The following is a 24,562-nucleotide window of genomic DNA, read 5'->3' as shown; positions in this document are numbered from 1 at the left end:
TCCTCTTGCTTCTTTCTTAACCTCTGTCCCAACTTTCTCCATGCCTCTTGCCTCTTTCTGCACCTCTCTTGCCTCAGTCTGCCCACCTGTTCCCTCTTTCTGCACCCCTTTTGCCTGTTTCTACAACTCGCTTGCCTCCTTCCACACCTCAGTTGGTTCTTTCTGCACTGCTCTTGCTTCTTTCTTCACCTCTCTTGCTTCTTTCTGCACTCCTCTTGCCTCTTTCTGCACCCCTCTTGCCTCCTTCTGCACCCCCTTGCCTCCTTCTGCACCTCCCTTGCTTCTTTCTACACCTTTCTTGCTTCTTTCTGCACTTCTCCTGCCTCTTTATGTACCCCTCTTGCCTCTTTCTGCACCTCTCTTGCCTCTTTCTGCGCTCCTGTTACCTTTTTCTGCACCGCTGTTGCTTCTTTCTGCACTACTGTTACCTTTTTCTGCACCTCTCTTGCCTCTTTCTGCAACTCTCTTGCCTATTTCTACAGTTCTATTGTCTCCTTCTGCACCTCTGTTGCTTCTTTGTGCACCCCTCTTCCCTCTTTCTGCACCTCTGTTGCTTCTTTCTTCTCTTGCTTCTTTCTGCACTTCTGTTGCTTCTTTCTGCACTCCTCTTGCCTCTTTCTGTACCTTTCTTCCCTCTTCCTGCACCTCTCTTGCCTCTTTCTGCACCCTCTTCCCTTTTTCTGCATCTCTCTTGCCTGTTTCTGCAACTCTCTTGCCTCTTTGTACAGTTCTCTTGACTCCTTCTGTACCTCTGTTGCTTCTTTCTACACTTCTCTTGCCTCTTTCTGCATCCTTCTTGCTTCCTTCTGCACCACTGCTTCTTTCTGCACTCCTCTTGCCTCTTTCTGTACCTTTCTTCCCTCTTTCTGCACCATTCTTGCCTCTTTCTGCACCCCTCTTCCCTTTTTCTGTACCTCTCTTGCCTGTTTCTACAACTCTTGCCTCTTTCTACAGTTCTTTTGTCTCCTTCTGCACCTATGTTGCTTCTTTGTGCACTTCTCTTGCCTCTTTCTCCACCCTTCTTGCTTCCTTCGCACCTCTGTTGCTTCTTTCTGCACTTCTCTTGCCTCTTTCTGTACCTTTCTTCCCTCTTTCTGCACCTCTTGTCTCTTTCTGCACTCCTGTTCTCTTTTTCTGCACCTCTCTTGCCTGTTTCTGAAACTCTCTTGCCTCTTTCTAAAATTCTCTTGTCTCCTTCTGCACTTCTGTTGCTTCTTTCTGCACCCCTCTTGCCTCTTTCGGCACCTCTGTTGGTCATTTCTGCATTTCTCTTGCTTCTTTTTGCACTTTTCTTTGTCTTTCTGGACTTCTGTTGCCTCTTTCTTCATTTCTCTTCCTTCTTTCTGTGCCTTTCATCCTCTTTTCACACATGTCCTACCTCTGTAGGCATAGTTAGAAATTATAATTTTAAAAACCTTTGAAATTCACTGGAAAAACCACAGGTTTCAGGGGCGTTATAGTTAGAGATTAGCATTTTAAAAATCTTAGAAATTCACTGAAAAAAACATACGTTTCAGGGACGTTGTAGTTAGAAATGATCATTTAAAAAACCTTTGAAATTCAGTGAAAAAACCATAGGTTTCAGGGACGTTATAGTTAGTTGGACGTTTCACTCCTACAAAACTAGAGAAATTCGGCCGTTATAGTTAGTTGAGCTAACTATAACTCGTGCTCCCGCAATGCACTGCTGATGACGTTACATATTACATCATTCATGACATGGTCAGTGCCATCACTGATGACATCATCCACATGATAAATTCATGCACCTCCTCACACCCGAACATAACCTTTGATACTCCCACTCTAAAATACAAACTACCATTTTTGAAACCATAGACACACCAATACCAGTTACTACGTACCCACTCACTGATTCCTAGGTCTACACATACGTCCACCCATTCACCCATACAGTCATTCATATATGCAGTCACTTATCAATACAGCACTATCATTTGCACTCGTACACCTATAAAGACCCTCACACATCACCACTCATCCATAGAGCTATTCACACACCTAGTCAATCATGCAAAGAATCATTCACACTCCCATTTACTCACCTATACAGTTATACACACACCACCTCACTTATTCATACAGATACTTACACATACTTACTCTCTTATACAATCACTGATACAAGCACACACTCATCCACACAGCCACTCTCACAATCACTCACTCTCACATACAGTGATTTATATACTCCAACACTCACATATACTGCCTTTCACATATGTAGTTACTCCCACATGTACCACTGAGACACCATTCACTCACTAACACACCCATACACACTCACCCACCCACACAGCCCTTCACAGATGCACTCTTGAACCCATACTCCCAGTGAATCACCCACTCACACATCTATGAACATAGTCAGAAACCCCCCACCCACCCACACAGACACTCAGGCACCCATACAGAAACTCAGACAACCAATCAATAACCCATAAAGGCACACATGTAGCTACTCACCAACCCATGCAGCCACTTACACACCAACTGGCAGACTGATACAGACATTTACACAGTTTACTCACTAACCCATGCATTCAGTAAGGCACGTTTAATCACTCACTTATACAGTCAGTCACACTCCTACTAAATCATCTATTCAGACACTCATACACCCACTCATACTTCAATACACCTTGGCATCAGTGCTTAATTTGTAAAATAATGGGTGCAGGTGCTCACAATTTTTCTTAGGAGGCCACACCCATTTCCCCCCGGCTCCACCCATTTCCTCCAGTGGCTCCACCCACATCTGCCACTGGCACGGCTGAACACCAGGTGTAATACCTGATCAGAATTTCTGTTAGTGAGCCTTCCTAAAGTAAAGGAGGTTCTCACCCTGATTAAATTTTGGGGAAAAATGAAAGCAAAAAGTGCATTCATAGCACAATTTTGGCAAAAAGGGTGTGTGGTGAAATAAAGCTAATCTATGATCACATGATTTGGGCAAGCAAGGTAGCTGTGTTTAACCTCAGGTGACTCAGGTTTCACACTGTGTACTTAGAGCAGAGGTGACAAGCAGAATCCGTATTTTATTTCTAGCAGCTTTACATGTTGTGATGTGTGGTGAGATCCCAGAATGAGGGCAGAAAAGCACTGCTCAACAATCAAGACTACATTATACTTGTTTTCATGCAAAGGGAGGTTTATTGGATTCACAATGTGTTGAGCCCAGGGATTCCTACCGGGTTCCCTGTGATTCATCGTTGGCAGCGGCAGTCACTAGGTCACGTGATCACCTCTCCTGAAAACTCACTTTGTTTTGTGTGGGCATATGACTCGAGCTTTCAATAAATGAAGAAAAAAACACCCTAGCACAATTTAAGCAGAAAAAGTTCACAGACCCCTTTACCATAACAAACGTTTGTGAAAGTTGAATTTATTCTGAAATCCATCTGTTGTGCCTCACATGGATTTCTATATTTGAAACAAAAATTGATTCTGCAGAGAATGCAGCAACTATGTGGAATTCATATGCAAAAATACTTTTCTGCTATTAGCTAACCTCCTTCAGCCCATTTAAATTACAAAGCGTTCCCATTTCTTTCTGGAAGTTGGGTGCCGTTTTTAAAAGCTCTTCTTTTTTTCTGGTTCTTCTTACCCCCATCAGCCCATCTCTTCACTCCAATAAATTTAAAAGCAACTGGAACATTAGAAACGGCCTTCTCATACAGATATCTGCAATTCCTTTTGACTATTTCTTCTTATAAATGTGATCTTGTACCCTTGCAATCATGTTTCCTCACGTGAGGTCAGCAGACAGTGTGAACTGGTAAAAGGTGTGGTTAAACGAAAACACTACAAAAATGCACCGTTCTCTTTTACAAGGCCAAGGCAATAACACATGCATACATATGACACACACATCCACCCTACCCCCCTTCCTCCCAGCACCAACAATGATTTCCTCCACTTACCTGATCCATGAGGGTGATTCCTGGTCACAGTGGGCCACCGGATGGGTGCTCCAATTAGCTTGTGCACACCACGTGTTAGTTTGCAGTTCAGAAAGCCCTGCAGTGCTTCCGGCCCAGCTGCTCCCAGTAATGCTGCCATGCTCGTGCAGCACAGCTATTAGAGGGCTGGCCGTTTTTATAGTGTACAGAGGAACACGTCCACACCTGCATCTGACAATGACTGAAGTTGGTAGTGGCCCCGACCACGAGCGGTCCAAATGCAGAATTTCAGGTCAGTGCAAGGTCATTAAAGAAAGGCTGCTACGCACTTCTAATCTGCTCTATGACATTGTGGAATGTTTGTTCTGAACTTTCCCAGCCTGCCTCAGCCCACCTCAGCCATGAGCCCGCTCTCAGCCATGATTATCCAATAGAAATGGCATGTGAAGGGCAGGCATGCACTGCTGACCTCACAAACGTGATGATGATGCACGCTCAAAATGCCTGGACCAGGGTGGGCCAGCGTGCGAAGACCCACAAGCTGAGGCCAAGGAGAGCAGGTACATTTTTGTTAATAGTTACTGGGCCTGCTGCCCAGGGGAAAAACAATCTTATCGACCCGGCCCTGTAAAATAAGTGCACCGGCACAAATTAAGCACTGCTGGGCATACATATATATATATATATATATATATATATATATATATATATATATATATTACCTACTGGCGGTCGCCAGTAGGTAGTTATAGTTAGGACCGTGTTTCCATAGGAAATCTGAAAATTCTATTTTGAATAACTTTGGCGCCGGTTGACGAATCTTGGCGAAATTTTCAAAACTAATGGGGCGCTCCGCTCAGCTCCTACCCTGAAAGTTTCGGGGTGATTCGTCAAGTGGGGGCAGAGAAAAAAGGGGGTCCCAAAACGCGTTTTCCCCATGCATTTTTCCATAGGGACTTTAGTCGCAGCTACAGCCCGAACGGCTGAACAGAATTATGTGAAATTTGGCAGAGAGGTATGAAGTGCCGTTTGCAGGTTTGGTGTAAATCTGTTCAGTATTTCCTGAGAAATTAGCATTTAAATCAATATATATATCTGTACGCGCGCAGCGTGCGTGCACTGAGCAAGTCCTGTGCGCGCACCTTGCCGTGTGCGAGCGCACTTCTGATTGGTTGTTAGATGTCAGTAAACATTCGAATCGGTGGAAATCAGGAAGCGGCGGCCGCCATTTTGTCTCTCGCATAAAGAGGGGGTGATAAACAAAGGGGGAGAACTTGAAAAGGGGGCAGAGTGGGGAGATATTGACTCACTAGGCATTGTAAGGGGGTCACAGTAGGACCTTGTAGGGCAAAAAAAAAGATTTACATTTTGAAAAGAAATATCGCCGAGTGCGCGCACCCGAAAAAAAAAAAAAAAAAAAAGATATTCGCAATTAAGTAAAAAGATATAAGGTGGCTCTAAAAAGAGCCCTTGTGTTTATTGTGTGTTTTTTGGTACCTACAAGTAAGTACCGATGCAGAGTCTAAAGTTCAAGAGGAAGACTCTGTTGCCTTCATCAGTGAAGTGTACACCATCTCCTCTATAAATGTCTTGCATGTTGTAACGCAAGTTGTTGTGGTATATAGAACCCATACCATAGTCTCTGAGGAAAGCAGAAATAGAATTGTTGATGTGCTTCCTTGCTTTGTCAATCTGCGGACAAAATTGGTTGGACAAGTTCCACTTTTGCCTTTGGCATATGTTAGAATATACAAAGGCAGTTTGTGGAAAAAGCGACATCAATTGCACAAAGGTGTCCTTAATAAGCATTTCCAGACCTACCCCAGTTAAAGTGCCTAGGTCATTACCACCACAGTGCACAATAATAAGGTTAGGCTGTGGGAGATGTAGAAAGGTTTTCACCAAAGGCATTAATTGGTGCCACTTTAACCCTCTCTGACCAATCCATTTAATGTCTACATTTGGCAAAGCAAGGTCTCTCACCATACCTCTTTTTTCTGTAAATTTTTCACTCCAGAAGACATAGCTGTGACCTACAATCCACACTGTGAACATCATCCAAGGAGATCTGGATGCACTCAGGAGGTGTCTTTCAGTAGAAAGGTAATATGAAATGAAAGACAGTTGAAAAATGGGGGCACACATAGTTTTTTTTATAAAAAGAACTCATTGGCTGTTTCAAACCATTCTACACTAAAAACTAGGCTGTATGTTTAAATTTTAAAAAGCATGTTTTGTATTGGTACAGAAAAATGTGTTACCAAAGAACATTACTATGGATTGGCTGTTAGGTTTGAAAAGTCAAGCACTCTTGCTCTTTGGATATGAAACATTGTCTGCTGAACTTCTGACCTCTCTCTTCACAGCAGTGTTCCATGACCTGTTGCTATGGTAGCAGGCAGAAGTCAAGTTGGAGGAAGGGTACATTTGGAAAGGGGTTGAAGTTTTCAACCAATAGAAATGTGTGATTTCATTTGAAAAAAAGTGGGAAGCACTGAGATTTGAAATTAACATGTATATGTGTGAAAAAAGAGAGGGAACATTGCCATTTACTGGTTCTGGAGAGAGGAGAGAGGTGTAGAGCTCTGATATTCTGACTCTGATAGTCTGCTGTTTGAGTGGCACATTTCTTTCACAACTAACTAATTTTAAAGGTGAGTTATGAGTTTGAGAGGGGAAGTATGTGGTGATTTTTGAGATAAATATTAGAATTGTGAATCTTCTTCAAAAGTTATGTTTTACATTTTGAGGTTTGCGAGATATTTAACTGTTTTGAACTTGTAAGATATTATGGAGTATGTTTTCACAATAAGTTAATGTGTACTGGTAAGAATGAGGAATACTGTTTTGTGCCTACCATCAAACCATGAGTCTGTGTGCAGAGAAGAATTGTTGACAGAGATTTAATTTGCGTTGCTGTTGAAAAGTAAGACTTGCAGTTGAAAGGAAAGGACAGCTTGTTTTTAATTGTGATGGTTAGAATTTAGCAGAAATCACTTTGAAAGAAAAGAGAGGAAAATGGTAGCACATTTGAAATTAGCATTAGTTCTGTAAGAATTGCAGACCCAGGAAAGGGGCAGCCTGTGTTTTGTGCCTACCAACACAGCATGAGTCTGTGTGCATATAGGAATTGTGGCCATAGATGTATTTTGTGTTGCAGTTGTTCTGTAAAACATGCACTTGCAGGAAAGGGACAGCTTGTTTTCTTCAAATGTGGTGGTTAGCAGTCAACAGAAATCACTTAATCTGAAATGAGAGGCAAAAGCTAAAACATTTGAAACCAATAGGGTAGATTTTCAATTCAAAATAGCAAAGGCACAGGTAGTTGCCATATGTTCAAAACTGAAAATAACCCTTAGCACACATGCACTGTTACATACATCCCAGCAGTCTTCATGCAGTTTTGGAAGTCTCTTTGCTCATCTGTCTTGTACCAGACAATACGCAGTCTCAAGAAACAAACTCTTGGCACACACACAGCAGCTTCTCTCACACTCCCATGTGTAGTACTCAGGTCTGTGTGGTGTTTCAGATAGCACTGTGTAACGCAAACACATTCAACGTCATCAAGGCACATTTTGTTTGCTCTAGTGTAGTCACTCACCCAGATTGCACATGCTCATGGTATGATGTAGCTGTTAGGACATGTGGTCTTTTCTGCCTCTGTGATCTAGAAGGAAAATGTGTCAGGCTGTAACAGTAATTATCACTTGTTCTACCACAGTAGTAAATGTGCTTTCAAATTGCAAATCAAATTCTGTTTTCTGCTTAGACGCACACTATGAGGTTGTGTGCGCACAGGAATTGTGGCCAGAGATGTAATTTGTGTTGCAGTTGTTCTGTAAAACATGCACTTGCAGGAAAGGGACAGCTTGTTTTCTTCAAATGTGGTGGTTAGCACTCAGCAGAAATCACTTAATCGCAAATGGGAGGCAAAAGCTAAAACATTTGAAACCAACAGGGTAGATTTCCCTTTCAAAATAGCAAAGGCACATGTAGATGCCATATGTTCAAAACTGAAAATAACCCTTAGCACACATGCACTGTTACATACATCCCAGCAGTCTTCATGCAGTTTTGGAAGTCTCTTTGCTCATCTGTCTTGCACCAGACAATACACTGTGTCCAGAAACACACTCTTGGCACACACGCAGCAGCTTCTCCAACACTCCCATGTGTAGTACTCAGGTCTGTGTGGTGTTTCAGATAGCACTGTGTAACGCAAACACATTCAACGTCACCAAGGCTCATTTTCTTTGATCTAGTCTAATCACTCACCCTGTAACACATGGTTATGGTCTCAAGGAGCTGTTAGGACATGTGCTGTTTTCTGCCTCTGTAAATGATAAGGAAAATGTGTCAGGCTGTAAGTCACTGGATGCATTTTGTCAACATGCCTCAACATAGTGTGAATGCTAAAAGAATACTTCTTGTTAGGATTCCCACGTGACAAGACTTTTTGACAAAGTACACAAGTAACTTTAGGTGCATTTACCTTTTTTTGTCCCTCTGGAAAAGTGAAAAACTGCCATATAAAGCTGTCTTTCTGCTTCCTGCTCCTCTGCCACTCAAGAGTGTCCTGGTCACTGTCTGAAGATGGTTGCTGTTCAGCCATTGTCTCTCAACAACAGAATAGCTCCTTCTCCAAAGGAATCAGAACTAATAATGAGGGGAGTAGGTGTGGTTTGGAAAGAATCTGGAACTGAAAGTACTTCAAACCAATCAAAAGTGATGATTCTTGATCACATGACTTGCCATGAGGGGATTGGGTGTGGTGTTGAAACAATCAGAAACTGAAAGTAATGATAACCAATAAGAAGTGTTGTTTTATTAAGCATATAACCCGAGGTGCGCGCACTGCGCAAGCTCCGAGCGCGCACCTCGTGATTACGCATGCGCGAACGCGTAGGAGCGCATGTGCATACGTCATATGCGCGTACGTAGCGCGCATACGTTGAACACGCGTATACGCGAACGTTATTGCGCGTAATTTAAGCGTATGCGGAAGTGAACCGCGTGGAGCGCGTAGGACGCACGCACGCATGCGTACGTACGTACGCATACGTACTGAGTGCGCGCTCCCAGCGCGCACTATGACGTATATATGCGTACGTAAATAACGTACGACGGTATTCATAAAAAACTTACGAAATTGTACTAGGAGCGCGCTCAGAGCGCGCACCCCAAGAATTTATATAAAAAAAAAAAGTGGAGAAAAATTAATTGCAAAAATTAAAAAAACTGTTCAACTTTATCCTAATTGAAATTTAAAAAAAAAAAGCAAAAACAAATAAAAGGATACAGATAATATATAAATGAATACATAGGAATTTTATTTTTATTATAAAAAAAAAAATATTTAATTAAATAATTCAAAAATTAGCATTTAAAAAACCGTACAAATTCACTGAAAAAACCAAAGGTTTCACACACGTTATAGTTAGGAATTAGCATTTAAAAAACCTTGCAAATTCACTGAAAAAAACATAGGTTTCACACATGTTATAGTTAGCTGGACATTTCTCTCATACAAAACCAATGAAATTCCCCCGTTATAGTTAGTTCAGCTAACTATAACTCGCGCCCCCGCAATGCACTGCTGATGACGTCACATATTACATCACTCATGACATGGTCAGTGACATCACTCATGACATCATTGATGACATCTCAAATGATATCACTGATGACATCACTGATGACATCATCATTGTGGTAGAGTGGCAGACCTCCTCTCCCCCTAATATAACCTTTGATACACACATTCAAAAATAGAGACTAAAATTTTCAAAACAATCGACATACCAATACCAGTTACAACAACCTCTTCAGTAATTCTAAGATCCACATACACATCCACTCATTCACCAACAGTACTGTACAGTCACTCATACATGTACTCACTCATCATATGTACTCATACACCTATACATCCTGTTACACAATGCCTCTCATCTATAGAGTTACTGACACACATAGTCACTCATGCTAATAAAGAATCAAACATACATTTACTTGCATATACAGTTATACACACACCACCACACTTACTTCTACGGGAACTTACACATACTTAGTCTTTTAAACAATCACTTATAGAAACACATACTTATTCATACAGGAACTCTTTCAATCTCTCACTCTCACATATACTCACTTATATACACCAATAGTCACATATACTAGTTTAAAACATATGTAGTTACTCGTAGAGACACTATTGAGACAGTCATTCACTCACTAACACACCCATACACACACTCATCCACCCATACAGTCCTGCAGACGTGCTGTCTTCAACACATACAAACAGTGAGTCACTCATTCATGCACCTATGCACTACGTAATACCCCCCACCGAACCATGCAGACACTCAGACTGATGCTCAAAAAACCAACTAATAACCTATATAGACACCCATGTAGCTACTCAACAACCCATGCAGCCACTTATACACAAAGTGAGAGACTGATACAGATATTTACATATTTAAAGATTACTCACTAAGCCATGTATTCACCATGATACACTTAATCAGTCAGTTACACAATCAATTTTTCAAAAACAAATCATCCATTTAGACACTTATATACCCATTTATTCTTCCATCGACCTTGAGATATACATATATAAAACATATTTAATTTTCAGAAAAACACACATTCACTGGATGATGTCATCAGTGATGTCATTTGAGATGTCATGAGTGATGTCATGAGTGATGTCACTGACCATGTCATGAGTGATGTAATATGTGACGTCATCAGCAGTGCATTGCGGGGGCGCGAGTTATAGTTAGCTGAACTAACTATAACGGGGGAATTTCATTGGTTTTCTATGAGAGAAATGTCCAGCTAACTATAACATGTGTGAAACCTATGGTTTTTTCAGTGAATTTGCAAGGTTTTTTAAATGCTAATTCTTAACTATAACGTGTGTGAAACCTTTGGTTTTTTCAGTGAATATATATATATATATATATATATATATATCTATCCAACAAGTAATGCTCCCCAGGAGTGGCTGAATCGTTGTAGCCTCAAACCAAGAGATCACAGACACGGATCATATTTAAACTTTACAGAAACACACAGTCACTGGATGATGTCATCAGTGATGTCATTTGAGATGTCATCAGTGATGTCACTGACCATGTCATGAATGATGTAATATGTGACGTCATCAGCAGTGCATTGCGGGGGCGCGAGTTATAGTTAGCTCAACTAACTAAAATGTCCAACTAACTATAACATCCCTGAAGCCTATGGTTTTTTCAGTGGATATATATAGATAGATAGATAGATAGATAGATAGATAGATAGATAGATATTATTTTTTCCCCTGAAGAAAACAAAGGGTACAAGGACATTATAGTTAGGCTCAGATATCACATGCACAAAACTATTAGAAATTCAGCAGTAATAGTTACCTGAGTTAACTATAACTTACGTCCCCGCAATGCCTGCTTATGACCTCATATATCATATCACCCATGACATGGTCAGAGACATCACTGATGACATCATTCAGTGATTGTAAGTGTTTCATTAATGTTTATGACATTTAAAGATCTATAATATGTGGGGGCATAAGTTATAGTTAGCTCAGGTAACAACAAATGCTGAATTTCTATAGTTTTGTATGTGTGAAATCTGAGCCTAACTATAACGTTCTTGTAGCCTTTGTTTTCTTCAGGAGAAAAAAAATTAAAAAGAATATCTATCTATCTATCTATCTGATCGATATTATTTTTTATTTTTGTGAGTCAGTGAGTGGGTGCACTAGTATTATGTTTTGCCATTCACCAGCTATTTCCTCCTACCTATCTTGTGTATATTTCTTTTCTATCGCATTAGCTTGACTGGTTCTGGCATGATTCTGGCTCGCTAGTGAGCCACCCAATCCATGGATTTGGTGGTGGGAATTTTTACCTATGAGCAGGCGGGAGATGGTATTAATTGAGAATGATCCCTCGAGGAAAAGGCTTGGTCGGATTTGGAACCCTGTTTGTGGTTGGTTGGCCAAGGTGGCTGCGTCTCAGGACTGGTCCGCCTAGTCTAGGTTATTGGTTCTATCTGTTTTTCCACGTGCTCTCCTTCACCTATGTTACATGTGTCATTAGGTATTTTATGGTTTTGTCATGGTTGTTTCTTTCCTTCATTCTTTTTTTCTTTTTTTTGTCTGTCCCGTAATTATGTGTAAATTAAAAACAGAGAGAATCCTTTTTATGCCATTTTATAATGGATTGTATATTGTTGACAGCTGTCATTTTTTAGATATTTTTAATTTTAAGACTCAATACCGATGTTTGCTTCATTTTTTATAGTGAAAAAGGATAAAGACTTGATTAGTTAATTGAGAAACATTATGTCCGATTCCATAGATCTGGAATGTAGACAGATAATTTGCTATTTGTAATCTCACAGGTTAATATAGAAGGCAAACATTTTGGTGTGGATTTCTTCCTTTAACAATCCCTAAGCACTGAATATCTTCACTGTAATAATCCATGCTACACATTCTTAGGAGGGTCTGACAGGTGCTGTTGTCTGCAAGTCCCTTGTCATAAAAAGCATTTAAAATAATCTAGATACATACATATACGTATATAGAGGGTCTTTGGGTCAGCCTTTTTATATCTGAATGTCATTCACATTCTGCTTCTCCCCATGACAGCATACTGCAGGGGAAAATGGGTTAGCCCAGTGGTTCTTAGCCTGTGGTCCTGCAACCCCTGTGGTTCACTAAGCCTTCTGAGAGGGTCCGTGACTGCTTAGAATATAAAATAATCCACACAGATTAATAAAGTGTTTATAAATAAAGAAGCAAAATGTACAGTTGAAAATTCAAACAAATGCTATATATGTGAAGGTTTGAAACTAGACACAAAAAAAAAAAATTTGGTGTCCTCAGATTGATTTGAGGGAGCAGGGAAAATTCATCAAACAGAATATGGTATGGACGATCTGTGTCCTCAATTGAATTTAGAAAAGCTCCAACCTACCCATTAATTTTGTTTTTTTATGCTTGTTTTTGAATTGAATAAAATATTTCACGATTTGTGTATTTCTTTGATTAATGCTTTTTTCTGTAATTTTGTATATTGTTTTGCAGATCAACTCATTGAATAAGGGTTTCCAGATTTCAACAGAGGCTCCAGCTGGGTCTCCTGGTTCCAATAGTGATTCAGTGGGGGTCCCTGGATACAATTAATGACTAAACATGGGTCCATAGAACTCAAAAGTCGAAGAACAACTGGGTTAGTCCTTTTCTGCCATTGGCTCTACTGCCCTGTGAATGACAGCATTTTGTCTGATCGTACTTACAAATCTATCTGAGAAATAGTGCATGCAGTTCAGTGCCTGGGCTGGTGGGCTAGTCCTTATTTTTAACTTTTATAGACTTACTTTCAATTCTTCCTTCCTACTTCTACTTTTCTTAGACCATCCTGCTGCTTCCCAGATAGTCCGAACAGGCCTCTAACTTGCTGCTCAATTCATATGCATTGTGTCGCATCCTGTGCAGCTGCTACTGTTAAACATATTTGGAAACGTATTACTATTCCAAGATGTCCACCATATTTGAAAGCATTTAGCAGGCCACCACATCCATTACATACTTTAGTATTTGAAGATTGCCTCCCAGTGTGATGCCTACAGAGCGGCAATCTTAGAATGGTATTGTGCATAGTGCACCTTTGTTTTTACTTCTCCAAGATGGCGAACACATTACTTCCAAACATGACGGATATATGGGAACTTGAAAACAGCGATGCGCCATATACAATACCATGCACGGCGGTGGTCTGCTGCTATGTTTCATTTGTTTTTGCATTGCAAGTACATGCCTGCCAAGTTTAAGTGGTTGCTTGTTTTTTTTTCCTACTCTTATTCTTTTAATTTATTTAGCATATACTTGTCGAGTTTGTGTGTCTGGTTTATTTATTATTCAGTGGATGGATGTATGAGTGCAAGGATGAGTGCATGTATGATGACAAGTTAGTAAGTGCTTAAACTCAACAATAGTTGAAGAGGCACTTTTAGTATTAACCAGAACTATTGGCAGTGCCAATTCTTATTCATTTTTTCACTTTTCTGTTTGAGCCTTAATACTTTGTGCTGTTAAGCACAGCAACCAGGAAGCTGGGTATATTGGGATTCTGGGAGAAACGTGTCATGCAACAAAGGGATCGATAAGGTCCTTTTCAGATGTATCGTGTTTCCAACCTGGGTTTCCAAACGTCAATGAGGGCAACTAAGGCACAACCTTTTAATCAAACTCGCAAAGTGAATGGTTGTGAGATATCTCGCTGAGTGGTACTTTTCCCCATCGTTTAGATTCCTAATGGCAGAAATGTAAACAATGTTAGCCGGAAATTCAAATCAGCATGATATTTTGCTTACTGGAAATTTTTACGAGTGGCGTTTTACGTTTATAGAAGAGTGTGCATTTGTGCGTTCCAATATGCATGCTTGTATGCATGCATGCATGCACACGAGTGTTCTTCTCCAATGATCTCTTAATTTACACCCAGCCTCCTAAGTATCTTTCACACCATCTCCTTGGAGCACGGCCAGATAAGGTGCTGAAGTTGAGATAATTTCTCCGACCTGGGTCCAAAGTGGCTTAGTAGGAATACCAGTTCCAGTGGCGGCTGCTACTTAATGTCGGTGGGGTGGCGGGTTGCGGGGTTGGGTACGAGGAGAGGGGAGCAAAAAAAATCACTTGCATGCAGGCCAGCCTCCGCCTCCCAATCCTCTTCGGTTGTTCAGTGGGCTGCATGACTCAAGGGGCAGGAAGCACAAGGCTCCCAGGCTCCCCTAGCCAATCACAATGCTGCTTTACAGCAATTCTGTGATTTGTCTGGGCGCTGTGGTTCGTCACTCGGAGAGGGACTGTGACGTTGTGCATGTTCTCCATACAGGCTGTACAATACAGCCTGGTGGAGAACATGCAAAGTGCACATGACGTCTGGCCAAACAGTCATGCGCACTTAAGAGAGTGCTCACAACTCCTCCCCCTGCTCCTCTGTAACAGCCCAGCCCCAGCCCACCCCTAACCAGCTGAGCCACGAAAAAAAAAAACAATGCACTATTATCATTTTATTTTTCCTTTTTGACCTGCTCCCAGAGCAGTGGGGCAATGCTCCTCCGCCTTAGCGAAGGAGCCACCGCTGACCATTTCGAGAGGCACTGATTAATGCTCCCTGTTCAGTTTTAAGGGGCTAAGTCTAGAGTATTTCCAGTTTCATGACAAATACTTCATATGAATCTTGAGGCCACCACCGTGGTGATGGGATTAGTTCTGGAGGTCATGTCTGAGTATTGTGTCTTGTTTTTGTAGAATTATGACAAAATAGAAATAAGGCACGGAAAGGCAACCACACTGTGAATTGTTTTACACAAATTTCCTGTTTGTGCAAAATTGCTGGACTTTGCTTATACAATTTGTGGGAAATTAAAAAAAAAATCTGTAAACTTCATGAGCTTATTAAAGTGTGGGAAGTTTGGACAAAAAGGCAGACGAGAAAAAACACTTAAAGTCGGACCTGCAGGATTAAAAAACACCCTGCACTTTAAACAGGAAATTTATTCCTAAATATTTTTTGTGTGACAACTGGCCCATGAGTGAGAGAATGTGAAGATTAAAAGTTTCTACAGTCATGAAATGTAAAAGTTGAGAATTATGCACCCCTTTAAGGACAGGCTGTACTCCACGCACCTCTACTCTAAACATGCATTCACGGGAAGAATGGACAGGAAAGGGGAATGAGAGGGGCATTGAACTGATAATGTTCAGGAAATGCCTGGCAATAAAAGGTGGGTTTTCAGAGTTATCTTTGAGCCTGCAGTAGATCAGTGCTAAATTTAAGCTGGTGGTTTCCGGTGCTTGACACTGGCACTTAATTCTCAACACTGGCACAAATGAAAGTCTACCTCATGGTGGCGCTGTCTGTGTTAAATTTGAGATGAGCAGAGCAACAGTTTTCATAATTCAATGTACATTAAAATGACTATTCAGACTATTCCACATCATTCTTATAGCTTTGGGTGGCGCCTGGAACAGTAAGGAGTTTGATGTTTCTGTTGGTACTTTTATTGACAGCACTGTCAGAGGCAATGGGTGGTGCAGCGTGCAGGGCCTCATGTGAAGGGCCCTGGCACGCACTTTATTGCAAATTAAGCACTGAAGTGGATCCATCCTGCCCATCTCTGAAGAGCAGAATAAACATAACAATAATTAACCTCCTTCCTAAACCACAGTCCCTGTTTCAAGCTATGTCAATGAAGAATTGTAGATCCAGAAGAAGCTCACAGCTGATTCTTTTCTGTGAAAGCATAAGTGACCAGATCCCTTACCAAACATTGACAGCCTCTCTCTCATGCATTAAATAAGAAACAGGGCCAAAATGGACGGAGTCAACCATTTCCACTCTTCTTGGCCACTCAGGAAGCCACATAGTCGTAAGGGATTTATTTCCCCCTCCCCTGATTTGAGTGGTTGCATGTGGAAAAGAGATGAAAGAGAATTCCTTTAACAGGAAAACCGATAGAGATGTAGCGACAGAACACAAGATATTCTTTTCTCTTTAAGGCTGGTGGCTCGCACTAGGAAAACACTCCCATAAGAGCAGTATATGACCATGTTAGACACTGCCTTTACCCCACCCACTTCACATTGCTGGTGTATCTTTAGTAAGCCAAACGTGTTTTACTTTGTAATCATTGCAAAATATATTTTAGCAAATGTTAGTGGAAATCCATGGTAATAGAAATCTAATTGGCGTTCTATTGGTGAAAGTCCTAGGAGAAGTAGAACAGAGTCCTGACATGTTTGGCTCTGTGAACCAAGCGCAATGTTTGGAACTTCCTCTTATAGGGTGCCAGCACAAGACGTTTACTGAAAAAGACCTACCCTCAGTTTGGCCAGTGCAGATTGAGTCCAGGCTATCTGAATTTTTGCAAGCCTAAAGGGTTTGGTGAGATGTTGAGGAACTTTGGAAAATGGTTTTCTTCTGCAAACATGGCAAGTGCATTAGGCAGTTACTGAGAAAGATTGAGAACGTATTCTTTGTATTTTATGACTGGTATTGGTGTCAGAACTCTGCAGTGAACACATGCCAGTTTTTCTATTTTTATACCCGAAGTGGAGAGCTACATGTATGATAGATCCCAGCTTGAAAATAGTCCTAGCTTTCATGTGTGGCTGTTGAAGTGCGGTGAGAGCAGGGGCGGTGTGTTCTGTTGTTCACCTGACACCAGTTTGCTGTCGGATGTAGGGTGCTTTCATAGGAGCATCTTGGGAATATCTGATCGTAAATATTTCATGTAGTCCAGTACAATTCAACAAAAGCTTTTAAATTAGTTTCTGGGATGTAAAGTATAACCCCATGGAAGAGTTGACTTGGAAATTGATGTGCTTGAAAACTGAGGTTTTTTCCAAGGGTGAAGGCCATAGACTTTTTCAATGTGTCGACTTAAAGTCTAACATTTTCAGTGTAGAAACCGATAATCAAGTGTACTTTGTGCAAAAAGAAATATGAAGGTTGACATCAGGAGAATCTTTCTGAAGATATTTATATATCAAACCAGATCAAATAAAGAATTGAAAAGCCAGCCGACACGTGTTTCGTCACAACGCGGTACAATTGTGACTCTTCAGGGTGCAGTACCGGTGATAATTCCAACCCGGTAAGGACACAGGTTTATCGAACAATGAGGACAGGTAGGAAGGAAAGGGTCGTCCTTCCTAGGTGTTTCAGAAATAGTCTGAAAACACGAATAAACGGACGTGGGCCCACTACACTGGAATTTTAGACGTGTCTACTATTCGCCCGTCACTCGGGAGCTGAGGTCTCCCGTTCCCACGGACTGACACGTCAGATTTATTCGTGTTTTCAGACTATTTCTGAAACACCTAGGAAGGACGACCCTTTCCTTCCTACCTGTCCTCATTGTTCGATAAACATATAAATATAGCAGTTTCTACACTGAAACCATCAAACTGTAAACGTGTGCACAGGACTTTGTTCTAATTTCTACAGTGTGGGTCTTAACCTGCACACTCGCAGGGGTTGTTTTGGGTTTGTATTCCCCTGACCTGGCAGCACCGTACTCATTTGTCACATCTGTTAATTCGATTGCGTACCTGCTTGAGCGCCATTTCTTCCTGTCCTCAATCAAAACCCTCCACCAAACCAGTAACATTTTCAGCGTATCCAACCACACTGGCACTAATAAAGCACGGCGGGGGGCGAGGGATCAGAAGAAATGCTAGTTTTAGATGATTAAGTTTGATGTATTGGGAGGGTGTCCAGGATTGTTGTCATCAAGAATCTGGGTCAAGGGTAAAATGTCATCACTGGAAGAAACTTTCAGGTTCAACGGAGTCTTATCAGTGAAGTTACAGTAAGAGATAAGATAGAGGTTGAGAAGAGAGCCTAGGATGAATGTAAAAACTGAACAGTATATGCGCCAGAACAGATACTAGCGAACACTCTGCTTTGAAGAAGAGAAATAGGATAGTGTTCCTGATTTTTATTTGCTAGCTGTAATGATCAAAGTAGAGGTAAGGACAATCCCATCAATTCCCATGCATTGTTTACTGATATTTAGAAAAGAGGGGTGATTAAACTATCAAAAAGATAATAGGTTTAGCAAGATCAGTACGCAAGAGACACCAATATTGAGGATGCATAATGCATCATCTACTATTGGTAGCCTTGTGGTATCTGTGTTGCAATCTGGCCTAAATGAAAATTTAGGTTGTCAAATATACTTTTCTGAAATGTTTTGTTTTGACAACAGTGCTCTTAAACAGCTTTCTACGGCTTTTTCTAGACTCGGAAGGTTCGTCACAAGGCAAAGATCTTCCAGATCAACTCCTGTTTTATTAAGGAGAAGGGTTGTTTGACCTACTTTTGAACCGACTGGGACCTCTCTTTGTCTTATGAATGTGTTAATCAACTTGTTCTGAATGGGAAAATGCAGGTGCCTATGTCATTAGGAAGGATGCCCGGAATCAGGCTGAGAAAGTGGGATGAGGGTCCGATAATGGTAATAGTAATAGTGTTAATAACTTTGCCGAAAGTAATCTCCTTGAAAGATAACTACACATGATGTTTCTTCACTGGTGCCCCAAGACCATGGTCACTGATTAGGAGTAGAAGGGAAATGTGTCCTCACATTTGTCAATGGGTGTGCTGACCACAAGAGGATTGGAAGGATATGTGCTCAATTTGCTAATTTCATGCAATATTTTGGGAGATTTTTGAGTAGAGTCTTTTGCTCTGTCTTGAATATGGAATTTACCCAGATGACGGGTGATTTGTAGTTCTTGTAGTTTCTGGGGGGAGGAGGGAGTGGGAATTTGCACGCCAGACATATTCAGTAGCCACAAGTGACGTGGACTTTCTTTCCTCAATTTATGTTTCAGTTGCATAAAGGATCAGGTTCTTTGTGTTTTAGAATTTGGGGGAGTGCTTCATGAAACATGGAATATAAAAGAGTTACATTATAATGGATTCTCACTTGCTCTTCTGGAAAAGCAGGTAAGTTTAAGGAGACACTTGCTTATAGCTAAGAGATATTAATGTGTTCCATGTGTCTGACACAGTGTAGGGATCTTATAGGTTGATCATTAATCACCACTCTCGAGTGGATGATGGCAAAGGCAATGAGGAAATGGTCATACCAGTCAACAGGGCTTGGGGTGGTGAACTTAAGAAGCCCTTCGTTGGATGGTGGCAGATCTAGGATCACTCCATGGTTGTGTGTGAGTGCCGTGAACACATGTACGAAGACTGTGTTGAAGGGAAAAGAAAGATGGGACGCAGCTTTATTCTTGAAACTGTGCCAGTGTATGTTGAAGACTTTGCACAGGTGCAGAAGAGCAGTTTTAGGTACTGATCATTGGGCAGGCATTGAGGGATGGACCCAGACTACAAATAAGGTTCCTCAAAGACAGATGGACCCCAAAAGGCCTACCAAATCTTCCTCTCTCCAAACATAATCACACACAGTAACATGGGCTGCAACCTTACCAGCCACGCATGTAACTCTTTCTGTACCTCCTTTCTCTTCTTAGGTGTCTCCAGATGAAACAGCAGAAGGATCAGCAGCCCTAGGCGATGCCACAGTTCACCTTTGCCTGCTTCTGTGGACTCCATGGCTTCTGCAGGATGAAGAGGAAAAAGGAGGAGCCCAATGGGGAGCAGGAAACATCAGTATGACGGGGAGAGGCCCCTGAACAGAGACTTGCATTTGGGGCCACCATCTCCCATGGTGTATATATTTGAACTTTAACTATCACCTTGAATGGCACTTTGCAAAACCTGTTCCTACTGCAGGGCTGAGGGTCCTCCCCCTGGCCTGCTTGCTAGCGGTCTATATTTGAATAAGTGTCTGGGATGAGTGGGGAAAGGAGTGCTGGGTTTTAGAGACATCCTAAAATGGTGGAAACACAGTGTTCCCCTTATAACTATCAGCTACAGTATCATAAACACCACATATTGAATATTACAGCCATGTCAAGAGACCTCATTGGGGAATAGTGCATTCAATGCTACAGGGCACATCAGGGATCTTGTGTCTAGTTCTGAGGTCGATTTGAAACAGTTCAGTCTTGGGCACTGCTTAAACCAAAAGTCCAATGAGGCAAGGGTTGGTGAAAGTAAAGAGGTTAAATGCTTTTGGGCACTGTGCTAAACCTCTAGTCAAACCACAGGCATGTGTTACTCACCACACACATTAGGGATACTGGCTGCAGTATTTTGTGACCATTTAACATATAAAAGTTCCATCTTTCAACTACAGCTCTAAAACATAATTCCTTCTTTCAACTCCTCTTATACGGACACATTTGAAACCAATTAAATTGTCCGAAGAAAAGCAAATTGTTTTATTATGGGTTAGAAGAATTCTTGAAGGTCTGTGCTGTGATGGACTTATCTGATAAAACTCTTCTGGTATAAAAGACAAAATATCAAAAGACATTCTATTTAATCCATAATATCTAAAGGAATAGTATCAGAAACCTCAGTAACAAATGTATAAGATAAAGTACTCAAAAAAAGAGAAGATGGGGGACAAGGAGCTTGATGAAGGTCCAGTGCCCATGCTCCCAAATAATGAATCAATCAAAATGAAGGGCCACTGTTCCTGAGAGAAGACAGAGGGAGTCGTTTTAGAGAGATAAGAGTGGAAGTCAAGGTGACTTTTACTTGGGGCTCTCACACATCCCAAGGGATGTCATGCTTCATCATAAGGCAGTGCTCCTTGTCAGGCCGGTACCGCAATGCCCTACGGTTCCCTGAAGGGTCGCTTTGGCAGAGATCTTTTTGTTATTATGCCGTATGATGCGTGCGAGGTAGTGCTCGTGAAGTGATAAGTGAATTAAAAGTGGCTAGAGGGTATCTGTTTGGATCAGATTGCCAGAGATCCCTCTGTCACAGTTAAAAAAAACAAAAGGTTAGTGGCTACTAGAGGGTTGTAATGGCCCTAAGTAGCCAATAGATGCTATGCAAGTGTGTAGATGAGGTATACTAGGTCGACATGTTTCGCGCTTATAATGGTCTCAGGAGGAGATCCCTAGTGCTTCATCAGGACCAAAGAAAAGGTAGGATAGAGTGTTTACGTATTGGAGATGGCCTCCCCAAATGAAGTAGGGCCGCCACCAGTGGGACCCTGGAGGTGGTCCAATCTATGGGACTTATGGGAGAATAGTCCCCATGAGTCAAACAAGAGGATGCATTTCGTAACGATGGTTGTAGCGAAAGGCACAAGCTGCTGCACCTACCTGAACTCTCGTAAGCTCGAAGAGGTAAAAATAAAGTACCCCCTACTGTACATTCTAAGAATATTGCAAGTCACTGAGGAGATCTGTGGCCATATATCACTGAAGAGTTCTGTAACCATATAGGGACATGAAGCCGAAGGCTAACTTCTTTCAATAGGTCATGGAACTCCAAGGTGACTTGCAATATCCTTGTAGGGTACAGCAGGGGGGTACTTTATTCCTCATAACACATGATCACACCATAACCCTTCTCACAAACCACTTAAGAACTTTGTGTGGTGTTCTTTTGAGTGAAAGAGGCAGAATGTTTGATAATATAAAGAATAAAATTAGAATCTCTAGTGCAAAATAAACACACGCAAAAGCAGTTAGATATTTGTTGAAACAATATATTAGAAACAGTTTAAAAGAGCATTACCTGATGAAGATGTTTCTCCAGGCACCAACCTGCCTCTCCCTCTGGAAGTAATTTCTGATATGTGAACATAAATTTAATATAGAGCATGGCAATTCAAAACGAAAGCATGACAAATGTTTAGAAGACAGAATAGACAGACGTTGGGGTTGTATAATAGAGGCACACATGGATAACCCATGTGTTAGAAATGGGATTTCTGGTTGGCTAGGGCTTGCGCCAAAGCCAGACAGAAACCACCACTCTAGTCAGGGCTGGGGAGTTACACGCCAAAGATAACCCCTGCTCACCCCCTTGGTAGCTTGGCACGAGCAGTCAGGCTTATCCCTGAGGCGATGTGTAAAGCGTTTGCGCGCGCACCCAGCAACAACACCCAAGGCCCACCACAAAGGAAACTCCACACAAGGTATTCTATAAAAATAGCCTTTGTATTATACACAACACATTAGATAAAAACACACACTCTACAATGTGCCAACAGGCACGGGCAGAATTTACAAGGGATTATATATACAGGGGACAGGGCCACCTGGACCACTGTCAGGAATTAGCACTTTTTAGAACATAGGAATAATACTGTAGTACAAAATAACATATGTAGCACCCAACCAGTAACTACTGGTATCAGGTAAGTACCACCTACGCAACCCTAACCACCTTAGGAAAATATTGCGCAGGGAATCAGGACCTCACTAGCACCACCTGTACTAGGGAGAAAACAACCACCTAAGTATCACAATACCTGTAGGGGTAAACGCACTTTATACATGATGCATCACATTCAGAGGTGTAGAACAAGGGAAACACATGATGCATAAAATACATTCAGCGGTGTAAAGCAAAGCACATGACGCATAACCACATTCAGAGGTGCAGGAAAGGAACAATAGCGCAAAACTCACATTCGCCACCACCTGTGGCAGTCCCTAGGCCAACTGGCCTTGTCGGGGCTAGGACGCCCTATGTCCCAGCAAAGTCAGGGCGCGGCTGCGCAAGCTGCGCAAGCTAAAACACAGAGGCCCCAACCTAAACGTTGCAGCTGCCCACTAAGTGCTGGGCAGCTGTAGGGACTGGGGCCTGGGCACCTCGGGGCCCTTAGAACACTTATGGGAGTCGTTGGAGCCTGTCTGGGCTCTGAATGGTGTAGGCCACGCGTTGGAGCCTCTCTGGGCTCTAGCCAAATGATGGGTCAAACATGGGAGCCTTCTAGGCTCTCAGAACACATGTGCCCCCGTATGTTGGAGCTACACTGAGCTCTAAAACGAATATGCCCCCTTTGGCGGTAGCCCTTCTGGGCTTGAGACAGGGAGAAATGCCCCCGTAGCGTTGGAGCGCAGGAGCGCTCAAATACAACTATGCCCCTAATGTTGGAGTCCCTCTGGACTCTGAAACACAATGGCCCCAACCGTTGGAGTCCCTTTGGACTCGAAGATGATGCTTTTCTGCACACGGCTGCCGCTGCCCACTGTCAGGCGGGGCAGCGGGGATGGGGAACGAGGACGGCGCTCCCCGGCCCGGACTTCGATAGGGGGGGGGGCGGGCACCGAGAAGCGTGCCCCGACACACCCCCAACCACCCAGTGGCCGAGCCCCACTCACCGGCAGCACCACGATGGAGTCCCCCTCTGGGACTCAGGAGTTCCCGACACCACTCACCGGGGCGAAGGCTCAGGTCCCGCCCTGGAACTCGGGCACTCTTTGGATGCCGGCACCACTCCCTGGAGCGCGCTGGCTTCCTCCGGGCGACGCAGGGCTCTCTTTCACCGACGGAGGCGGGGTAGGCTCCCGCCCTCCGTCCGGACTCTAGGCTGACGGTCCTCTTCCTGATCTCCGTCACAGGAGCGCGGGGTAGGCTCCCGTCCGCTTCCTGTTTTAGACCACGCCCACGTCCCTCACAGATTGCCTGACTTCCTGTTTGAGAACCGGGCTGCCGCGGTGATTTCTCCGGTGATAAGAGGGGTGGGCTCCCTCGGTATGCACTATACGGCGGGGTGGGCACCCGCCGTAGGAATACTTAAATCAGCGGGGTGGGCACCCGCCAACAAGCACACAATGCGGGGTGGGCACCCGCTTCGAATGTCGCAAAAATAGCAGGGAATCCCTACGTCGGGGTTCCCTCACTGGTAATTGCAGCGCCGCGCTGCTGGCCCCAATTAAAGCGCTCCTAGCGCTATAAGTGAATGAAAAGGCGCTTCCAGGCGCTTTAGGGTCACCAACAAGCGCAAAGTCCGGCAAAGTCCCTGGGAAGGTAGGCAGGGGGCCAGGCTGGGCCAGGGGCCAGCTCACTGGGCCCTCCAGGGCAGGGAGGCAATCCCAAGTGGCGGTTCCTCCTGGCCTCCAGCAGCAGCAGCAGCAGCCCCCTCCTGTCAGGATCCAAAGTAGAACATTTTCTGTGGGGACACAGCCCCATTTTTATACAGAAAAACCC

At 42.7% G+C, this 24,562-nt stretch overlaps 1 protein-coding gene across 2 annotated transcripts in view; it reads left to right on the top strand.

The window, feature by feature from the left end:
* The window catches only part of BLACAT1 (BLACAT1 overlapping LEMD1 locus), a 78,710-nt gene extending 56,186 nt beyond the window's left edge, over positions 1-22,524 (top strand). Inside the window, exons 2-3 of one of the 2 annotated variants that reach the window (XM_085599771.1) lie at positions 13,039-13,183; positions 20,011-22,524. In XM_085599771.1, the coding sequence (XP_085455897.1) occupies positions 20,054-20,155 (102 nt within the window). In that variant the 5' untranslated portion in view covers positions 13,039-13,183; positions 20,011-20,053 and the 3' untranslated portion in view covers positions 20,156-22,524. The remainder of the gene's footprint in view (positions 1-13,038; positions 13,184-20,010) is intronic. The other variant, XM_085599772.1, reaches the window with a different exon arrangement.
* Positions 22,525-24,562: the final 2,038 nt, after the last annotated feature.

Source organism: Triturus cristatus, chromosome 1_1, assembly GCF_964204655.1.
Source record: "Triturus cristatus chromosome 1_1, aTriCri1.1, whole genome shotgun sequence".
Classification (NCBI taxonomy): Eukaryota; Metazoa; Chordata; class Amphibia; order Caudata; family Salamandridae; genus Triturus; species Triturus cristatus.
This window is presented reverse-complemented; position numbering and strand designations above follow the sequence as displayed.